The 10,262-nt window shown below is 46.6% G+C and overlaps 1 protein-coding gene and 1 long non-coding RNA gene across 3 annotated transcripts in view; one reads left to right on the forward strand and one right to left on the reverse strand.

Moving 5' to 3' along the window:
• The window catches only part of PDLIM4 (PDZ and LIM domain 4), a 100,927-nt gene extending 93,958 nt beyond the window's left edge, over positions 1 to 6,969 (reverse strand). For both annotated transcript variants that reach the window (XM_027848970.1, XM_027848969.1), the window contains exon 1: positions 6,819 to 6,969. In XM_027848970.1, the coding sequence (XP_027704771.1) occupies positions 6,819 to 6,911 (93 nt within the window). In that variant the 5' untranslated portion in view covers positions 6,912 to 6,969. The remainder of the gene's footprint in view (positions 1 to 6,818) is intronic.
• Positions 6,535 to 10,262, forward strand: part of LOC114033474 — a 42,522-nt gene continuing 38,794 nt past the window's right edge. The window contains exon 1 of the long non-coding RNA XR_003567985.1: positions 6,535 to 6,638. This is a non-coding gene — a long non-coding RNA (uncharacterized LOC114033474). The remainder of the gene's footprint in view (positions 6,639 to 10,262) is intronic.

Here is a 10,262-nt window from a genome sequence, read left to right on the forward strand (position 1 = left end):
TGGTGGATCCAGGAATCCATACCATGGAGCTACCAACAGTCACTATATGCTCAGTTATCTCATCCATGGGTATAAGTGATTTTGAATCATCGTAGTGACCACAATGAGATCTTGCTTGATTTTAAATACTATATGAATGGTGCTACTAACATTGCTAGAATCAGACTAAGTGTGTTGTGGAAGAGAGCTGTAAGTATGGGGAAGCTGGGAGAAGGGAGGTTATTTTATCAAATCATTTTGTAAATAAATAAGGCAGAGTTGAACTTGCAAAAAAAAAAAAAGGAAGGAAGGAACAAAGGAAAAAAGCACTTATTAACCACCAACTCTGTGCCAGGCACCGTGCTAAGCCCTTTCCAATGATTCCAACGATCTCATTTGATGCTCACAGTATGACTTGCCGAGGGTCACCCTGCTAGTAAGTATCTGAGGCTGGATTTGAATTGAGGTCTTCCTGACTCTAGGCTCCATGGATCGTTCCCACAGAAGCCTCCTAGCTGATTCTTTCTAAGTGGGGGTGGGTGGGGGTGAAATTTAGATAAACAAATAAATAGGACAGAGAAAACACAGAAAGGTAGAGGGGCTTATGAAAGGTTTCCAACAGGAGGTAGGTTTCCAGCCTCAGTTGAGGAAACTTGAAGGAAACTAAAAATTCTAAACAATGTTGAGTTAGAAGCCAGTGTGTTCCAGGACATCTCAGGTAAAGGCCTAAAGAAGGTGGAATTCTGAGTTTGGGAAGCAGTACAAAGGCCAATTAGGTGAGAATCGAAGGTGTATAAATGGGAGCAATGTGAAATAAGTCTGGAAAGGTAGGGTGGGCCCAGACTGTGAAGGTTTTTAAATGCAGAGCTGAAGAATTTGTTTTATTCCAAAGGCACTTGGGAGTCATTGAAAATTCTTCAACTGGGGAGTGACCTAATCAGACCTCTGCTTTCAGGAAGATTATTTTGGCAGCTACTTGGATGATGGATTGGAGAGGGGGAAAGACTGGAAGAAGAGAGAGCAATTAGAGATTGGAGCCGTAGTCTAGATAAGAGAGAGTCCAAACTAGTGGTAGCTTTGTGGGTGGATTAACTGCTTCCTACATGCTCAATCAACTCATCATCAGTGGGATTTTCAGCTTGGTGCCCCATAATTGTGCTATGGGGGAGTTTCACTTGAGCATCTCCTGGCCCGGAGGAACTCAGTCCTCCTAGAGAGATAAGAAAACTGCCAAAGAGAAAATGAGGTAGTTGAATTAGAGACCCTCCAAGTCCCTATGATCCTCTGATTTAAAGTGACTTGCCCCAGGCACAACAATCAAACAACAAGCATTTATTAAGTGCTTACCCGTGGAACAACTAGAGAAGAGGCCTGAGTAAAATGGACACGCTGATAACCTATAGTGGAATGTGGGCAGTGCCCCGGTCCTGCCACTGATTCATTAGGTAGCACTGGCAGAGCATCATCCTCATTCCTTTCTTTTCAGTCCTTTATTTTCTGCTTCTTAAACAAGTAAGGAAGAATGGAATGGGAACTGAAACACTGGTGACAGCTCATGTTTGTTTTTCCTCCCCTCTGTAGTTTTTCTTAGTCTAGAACTATGACTTCATTGGTAAAGAAGACTCCCAGTGAGGAAATTCCTCCTACCAAGGCAGATGGCAACCTGTTTTGCAATTTATAATCTTAGAAAAGTGCCCAAGGCACCGGGAGGTTCAATGATTTGCTCACAGACATTATGTGTGAGAGGCAGGACTAGGACCCAGGTTTTCTTCACAACTCTGAAGTCTAGTTTATTATCCCTTATGTTCTGATGCCTCTCCCAAACTCTCTCTCTCTCTCTCTTTTTTTATTTTTGAGGCAATTGGGGTTAAGTGACCTACCCAGTGTTGAACAGCTAGTGAATGTCTGAGGCTGGATTTGAACCCAGGTCCTCCTGACTCCAGGACTGATGCTCTATCCCCTGCACTATCCAGCTGCCCCCCAAGCTCTTAACATTGAGAGGATTGCCATAGCTGAGCATTGGAATTTATGAAACAAGTCCAAAATACTAGGCAGTTGCAGCCACCAAGCCCAAATGCCCGGGAGGGCCACCTGGACTGGATCAAGTTGTGCTGGAGACACTGGAGCAGGGCCAAAGAGACTGCCCAGGTATGTTAGATAGGAACAACAGAACAAAGAAAAGTAAGAGTATGTTTAGCACTGACTTAAATGTACTTTAGATTAGAGTCTATAAAATATTTTTTCAACAGGAATAGAAGCCACACCTTCTTTCCTTCCTTTTCTTCTTTGTAACTGATGTTCTTTTGTGGAAAGATTTGACCAAATTGTGCCTTAGTTTCCCTACCTGAAAAAAATGGGAATACTGACAAAAAAAAAAGCTACAGACCTTTACCAAGGTCCCCTCTGGAGACACCCACTGTTGATTGGGACAGGATCGTCTCACCTGGAAGAGGGAGGGACACCTAGGTCCCACCAACACTAGGTACAAACTTATCAGAAGACTGTCAAGGAACCAGGAGTAGTCAGTTTAAGGGGAAGGTAATCCTTGGTGAATGTTAGCAATAGCTCTCAGGAAGACACTTTAGGCCCCAGCTTCAGGGCCTCAAGAGCTTTGAGATAAATGGTGAAACAGAAAAAATGGTGAATTCTTGCTTCCCCTGTGACCTTGGGCAAATCACTTCTCCTCTCTGGGTCTCAGGTTCCTTTTCTGTACAGTGAGGGGGTTGGACTACAGAAGCTCTCGTTTCTCTCCCAGCTTGAAATAAATTCCACTCTTTGGCCTGGGTCTGGATTGCCTACACCCACCCAGAGGAACTAAACACTGGACTCTCCCATCCTGGCCACACCCTGTCTCCAGGGTCTGCTTTCTGAAAAGCCCTGATATGGATGTACTTAGAAACCAAGTCCCCCTTTCACCCCCAGTGCAGCTGATTTACATTTTCCCATCTGTGTAATGGGTAGCTCCTTCTGATGTGGGTTGAAATCCTTGAGACAATTAAAGGCCTGAGCATCTGACCAGCTTCCTCCCCGAGTAACTGTGTGCTGAGACAAGGCTCGGCATTCCACTAATGTTAGTAAATTGTCTGCTTCAAGGGCCACTTCACTATTTTGGTAGTGTAGCAACACCCACCCTGTGCCAAACCCTAAACCTTGCCTGGTGGCAGTAAGCACACGGGTCCATCCAGGACCAGGAGCCACTGATAAAGCCACAGCCCACATGCCTTTGGAGAGCAGCTCTGCTGTCAGACATTCTATTAAAGGACATAAGTGTTGCATGGATCCTAGAAACTGCCCCATTTGCTAGTGACTCCCCCTATAATCTTCCAGTGCTGAGCATTCTTCTAGGAAACAGATGAGTAGTATGAAACAGACAATACTCCTGAAGTATTATTCATTTCTCAGTCCATATATGGCCACTTATGCTGGGGCAGTGCCTTACACTGAAGCATAAACTCAATGTTTGGCTGACCTCAGCTGCTTGTAACACTGGCAAGGACAATTTAAACTAAACTTACTACTGGGGAAAAACAAAGTGCTGGAGATCTCATTAGTTTGTTGACTCTAATGGAGCAGAGAATATTTAAGATCCTGGAGACAACCTAATTCAATTCCCTCATTTGACAGATAAGGAAACTGAGGCCCAGAAGAAAGGAAATGGCTTTCCCAAAGTTGCACAGTTATGCAGAACTGGATTTGAATCCTGATTTTTGGACTGGAATCCAGTGCTCTTTCCATAAAACCATGGATCCCTGCATCCCTCCTACACTACTACCTGCTTGCTTCCTGCTCTCTATTTGAGGCTTGACCAGAGGCAGTGGCTCTCTGACAATCTACACAGTGACCACAACATTGTAAACCTTAAGACCAAACAAATCAAAGCTTAATGCTGTGTAATTTCAATGACCAAGCTTAGGTCTGAGAAAAGTTAAGAAAATGCACCTCCCTTGGTCTTAGGATCATCTCACTGATTTCCACTCTGCCATGAGTGACAAGTGGAGAGATGAATGGGCTGAACCAGGGGGTGGTCCAAGAAAGATCACAGGAACAGAGATGTTCCAGGCCCCTTGTCACACCTGGCTTAGGCCTTCTAGGCCTTACTCTATCGAGGACAGATCCAGCTCCCACCTCTGATCCAGAGCTCTTCTCTCTACCATCTGATATAAGTTGAGTCTCATCATTTGAATCCTCCCTGACATAGAATGTTTTTTCTTTTAAAGCAAGATCTACCTACCTGAAATCAATTCACTTAATTACAAACCACTGGATCCTCTGACATTCCAAACTATTTTTTCCTCTGTGACTGGGTGTAGCACTTATAAGTCATCTCCACTCTTGTTGGTTAAAAAAAAAAAGGACAAAATATACCTCCCTGTGTTGCAGAGGTGGGTGACAACGGATATGTAATACTGCATATACTTCCAGACAAGGTTGGGGTGTGTGTGTGTGTGTGTGTGTGTTTCCTCTCTTTCATTTTAAACCTTGATTGCTGGGTATTTGGGACATTTGGAAATGGCGATAGAAAAACAAAATATCAACAAAAACCAGAGTTTTAAAGACAGTTGGGCTAGATTTTGAAGGCTTCCAAGTGCCACAATATTTTTTTGACGTATTTTCATGGTTTTTTTTTAGTGTGAAATAGCTTCTTCCAATCCTTTCCAATGGGGCAAATTCCACAGACCATACCAGAATGGGAGCCCTCTAGGCTTGCATCCCCCAACCCAAGCAGTCTGTGAAATTCCTTAGCCTAAATGTTGATGCCTGGAAGGCCAAGGACTCCCCCATGGGCATATCTAGTTTATGTTGTTTTAACAGATGTCTGTGTTCCTCAGCTCACTCTGCATGAGCAGCTAGTCAAACCCCATCAGCTGCCTTGAACCCCCTGCCCCCCATAGACCTTTCTGTTAAAGGAGACCAGAGGGCCCAGACAAGTACCAGCACAACAAGCAGCTTCTGTTTCCAACTGCATTTTCTGGCCCAGCCAGGGACCCTCACTCAGGCACTCTGAAGCCCTTTACCCTTTGGGCCAGTGTAGATTTCATGAACAATCTTCTGTTTATAGAAAAAGGAAAACTCCATCCTTTCACAGCTGGGATTTCTCTTGAGGCCGATGGCAGTTTTATGGGCCATTCTATCCCCTCTGTTCCAAAGGATTAGATGCCTACAGAGCTCCAAGGACACAGGATTTTCTCAAAGACAAAAACTCTCTACAGCCATCTCCAGCTCTGGGCCAGAGTCCAGTCCCTGCCTTGCTCAGAAACTAGGCAAACACTGCCTCCTTCCCACTGCCAGCTCCTAAGGTCAGTGAAGTTGATTAAACAGGAGCTGACATAGAGATGTGAACACCTTCTGCAAATGTGTGACCCGCTCCTGCCCTCCGGAGCAGCTGGGGGTGGGGTGGGGGTGGGGCTGGAGGAGGGGGAGGGATGTAAATTCTCTTCCGTGCAGTTGTCCACACTTAACAGGGCAGGAGAGGAGGAGGCTTCAGATTTCCCACTGCCCTCCGCCCCACCAGACATGTTGCGCCACAGCATCGTCTCCACCAGGACAAGCCCAATCCTACCCTATACAAATTTATTAAGTACCTATAACGCACATTTTTACACGTTAGGCACTGGAGATCAAAGAAAAAGAAAAATCGCCCCAAACTCTAAGGAACTTGGGGAGTGGGGAGGACGAAGAAAGTCCAAATACCCAGTGATTTCCTAAATATAAGTTTATAGCAAAGGATTTCAGGGTATGGACCTATGGACTGTAGGCCCAATTTTCTTTCGCATATCCACTCTGCTGTGGAAAAGAGGATTCAAGCCAGTCTGAAAGGTGCCAGCTACGTTAGCTGATCACCTGTTGCCAAGGCTACTGGCTACTTCTCTGCTTCTAACAAGCAACCCCAGGGAGGGGTCACTTGGCTCGGAGTCCTGTCTGCCCATCAGTCTATGAGCTTCCTAAACAATCAGGTCCCCTTCTCTGTCTCCTTCCCACCACCTAGCAGAGGGCTAGTCACGTGGCTGGGCAGTACGGTTCTTCTAGGACCTAATACTGATTGCGTGAGGGGAAATAAAACGTTTCTTCTTCGCAAGAAACAAACTGTGGGCAGACCTCACCCGCCAAGGGCACATTCCTCATCACTTCACCCCTGGAGTCCCGGAAAGGTCAGGGATGTGCCGGATGAAAGGGATGTAGAAGTATCCTAAACCCAGCCAAACCCTCTCCCGGACTGGAACCTGGAGGATTAGGGAGGGTTCTCCTGTCAACCTGGAGGACCTCAAAGACCCCAAGGGTGACAGTATCAACTCTACGGGGCGTCCAGCTTGGTTAGGGCCACAGAGAGTTGTAACTCCTTTGACCCAATAACATTTCGTTGGAAGGGCATACACTGGGAGCTCAAAGTGGGTTCTGCTGGCGTTACACTACAAGAGAAAGGGGGATGGATGCTGCAGACCTCCCTGGCCCGGCGGGGCTGGCGGGTCCGGCTGGCTCCGGGGCGGGGCGCCGCGCAGAGGAGTGAGCGCCTGGAGCATCGCGCCCAGCGCGCGGTCTCGAAGTTCCGTAGCTAGAAGCGGCGCAGACCACGGATCCGTCCCTCCTTCACCCCAGCCAGGCGCTAACGGGGCAGAAACCTTGGAAGAGGCTTTTTCAGGGCAGGGGCTCAGAGGCCAGAGGTGGGCAATAGCCTTTTTTCACCTTCCCTCAGCACCGCGGCCCCAGACACAGATCACCACTCTGTGTTCGTCCCCTACCCCCGCTAGTTCTGCGAGAGCCTTTGTTTCGGGACCCCTCCCAGGGATCCCCCTCCTACAATCCCCCTCCCCGGAATCTGCTCTCGCGGGCCCCGGACTCACCCGGGAGATGGTGAGCGCGGTACTAAAGTCCTTGCCGCCCACCAGGCGGAAGCCCCAGGGTGAGGGGCCCTGGAGAGTGACTGTGTGGGGCATGGCGCCTCCGGGGGCCAGGACACCGGGGGGGCAGGACACCAGGGGCCGCCGCCGCGATCCCGCCACTGCCGCAGCTGCCGCTGCTGCCTCCACGGCCCCTCGGTCGGCTCCGGTGCATCCCCTGCCTGCTCCAGCCCCTCCCCTCTTTCCTCCTCCTCCTTCCCTCTCTCCTCTTTCTTTTTCTCTCTCCCCCCTCCTTCCTCTAGCCCAGGGAACGCCTCCCTAGCCAGTCACTCCCAAAGCCTTGATCTCAGATTCTGACAGGTCAGACAACGCCCGGGGAAATTTCGGGGAGATTCCCTCTCCCGCTGGGCTGGAAATCAAACTGTGACCCCGAGGGAACCGGGCTTCAGAGCTCCCCGAACCCCCCATCCTATCCGTCCCAGGACCCACTTCTTTCTCCCTCCCCCACTCCCATCCCCCTCTCTAGTAAAGTCCTGGTTCGAAGCGCCAGCCCTGGGATGCCTGGGTTGCGCACCTGCGGGAGGCGAGGTTGGGAGATCCTAGGAGGAAATCGTGACCATCTCTTGCCCCGCAACTCCCTAGGCCAAGAGCCAAGTACATTTCATGGACCCTCGACTCCAGGAGCATCCTCGCTTCACCGCCCTTGGGGGCAGGGGTGCAGATAAACCGAAGCCGAGGTAATCCAGAAGCCATTTAAACTGTGCATTGATCAGACTTAAGGGGTTTTCAGTCTCCAGGAAAGTCTGTGTTTTTGGAAAGCAGGAAGTCCAGGGGACAGTGACTAACTCACCAACCCAGGCTCATGCCCAGCATATCTGGATGATTAAAGGCCCTCGTTTGAGCTGATGGCTACCTTTATTTGCTCAGTTCACCCTGCTGCCTCTCCCCATCTGCCTCCCCAGCCTGCAACTCTGATTTCCCTGTCTAGCAGACAAGAGATGTAACTGATGCCAGATTCTAAGAGAAATTCCCTAGGAAGCTTCAGGTTAGGAAATCCCCTCTTCTGCAGGGAGTTCCTGGGGCCATTGTGTTCCCCTCGCAGGTGCTTTTTGCACCCTGGGTGAGAAGGGCTGGACTCCAGACTGATCCATACAGTGGTGGGAAAGTTAGGACTGGACAGAAAACAGAGCTCTGGGAACTTGGTGGCTGAGACCTCTTTGTCCTCCTTGTGGTAGCTGAGAGAGTAGAAATGAGGCAGCTAGAGATGGCCTGGCCTAAAACTGTTCCTGGTTAAAGGCAGTGGTCATAGGAATAGGGAGGAGGATATACACACACACACACACACATATATATATATATACATACATACATACATGTGTAAGTATATATAGGAGGCATCTAGGTGGCTCAGTAGATAGAGGACTGGGCCTGGAGTCAGGAAGGCCTGTGTTCAAATCTGAGCCATGGGGTCATGAACAATCAGACAGAACTCAACAACACATACACACACATATATATATGTATATACACTACATATATACATACTACACACACACAAATATATATATATACATATAATTTTGCTGAAATGTAATTAGCTGAATACGAACACTGAAATGGAATTCTATTAAACGAGCATTTATTAAGAACCGACTGGATATCAGGAGTTTTTGCTACAAGAAACTTACATTGTATTAAGCAGAAACAGTTTGTACATAGAAAATTAGATACAAGAACAGTTCGTGTTAGAACAAATGGTTCCAAGAGCAAGGAAGAAATTACCTTTCAGCTCTTATGCACAGAAGAAGCATTAATTACTAAAATGACAGAGAGGATCATAAAAGATCAATGGGATAATTTTGACTATAAGAAAGTTAAAAATTTTTGCACAAACCTACTTTAGTCAAAATTAGAAGAGAAACAGCAACCTTATAGAAAGTTTCTCTGATAAAAATGTCAAATCTTAGACATAAAAAGAATTGATTCAAATTGATAAGACTAAGATCCATTCCTCAAGAGATAATTTGGCAAAGGATATGAACAAGCAGTTGTCAAAGGAAGAAAACTAAACTATTAACAACCAGTTGAAAAAGAAACCCTCTAAATTGTTCATAATTAGAGATATGCAAATTAAAGCAATACACATCAGATTGGCCTAGATGACAAAAGAGGAAAATGACAGAAGGGTGGTGGGAAAAACCACCTCATTGGTGCACTGTTGGTGGTACTGTGATGGGTCCAGCTATTCCTGAAAGCAGTTTGGAACTATCCCCTAAAAGTTATTAATCTGTGTATTCCCTTTGACCCAATTATACCGTAGGAAAAGGACCTCAATGTACAGACATGTTTATAGCAGCTCTTTGGGTAGCAATCCCAAACTAGAAACTAAGGGGAAATTATGTTGGAGAATAGCTAAACAAATTTTGGTGTATGAATAGAATATACAGAGAGATGGTTGTATCCTTGATCTTGCCATTACCCACAAGAGTTCCACTTCCATGTTCATGAACTCTGAAGTTCCTATTTGACCATAATCTTTTACCATTCCATCTTTGTCTCTGTCTTACAATGCTGCATCCTCACTATGACCTTTAATCCCTTGATTCCTCAGTTCTTCCCCAGGCCATCAATACTGGCTACACTCTCCTACCTTTCCCATTTTTACCAGTTGGCAAAGCAGTTTAACTCTACAATATCCTCTTCTCTCAAAGTCCCTTGTCTTTTATTCTATAGATGATCTTATCCTGCCAAGCGCCAACCTTAGATTACTCCTACCACCATGCCTTCTCTCTTACACGTGTACTACTGAACATAGCTGGAAAAAAATCACACAACAGCACAGACTGGCTTAACTAAAAATTTGTTACATAATTTTAACTGGATCCTCACTGCAGCAAGGCAATTCTTTTGTATCTCCCTATTTGATTCACTATCCTACTCACCACATCAGTTTTCCAAGCTTTCTTCATCCATCCTTAAACCTCCTGCGACTCCCCCTCCCCCACACTATCAGCTGAGAATCCCTTACAAGCCGCTTGCCCTTTGTCCCTGGCACTGGCTGAGGGGAATGGGGTGGAGGGGAATAGAAAGACAGAAGAGAAATAGTCCCTGCCATAAGGAGATTCCATTCTATTTGGTGGAAATGTTTTGCACATAGTAAATTAGATACAAGGGCAACGTGTGTTAGAACAAGCGTTCCAAAGGACGTGATAAAAAGGTAGGGTAGAGTGGTATGGGGCTTACATAGCCCGTTCTCTGTAAAGCTTCTGGGTCCTACAAAAGGAAAAGTCCTGTGTTCTTTCTCATTCATTTATCTCATCACAGTGTTCTGTCTTTCTCCTCTGTTCTGTTACCTCCTTTCTGTGGTTTTCTATGGTTTTTGTTGTGTCTCTCCAGCTATTCTCTCTCTCTCTCTCTCTCTCTCTCTCTCTCTCTCTCTCTCTCTCT

Source organism: Vombatus ursinus, unplaced genomic scaffold, assembly GCF_900497805.2.
Source record: "Vombatus ursinus unplaced genomic scaffold, bare-nosed wombat genome assembly UNPS02007284.1, whole genome shotgun sequence".
Taxonomy (NCBI): Eukaryota; Metazoa; Chordata; class Mammalia; order Diprotodontia; family Vombatidae; genus Vombatus; species Vombatus ursinus.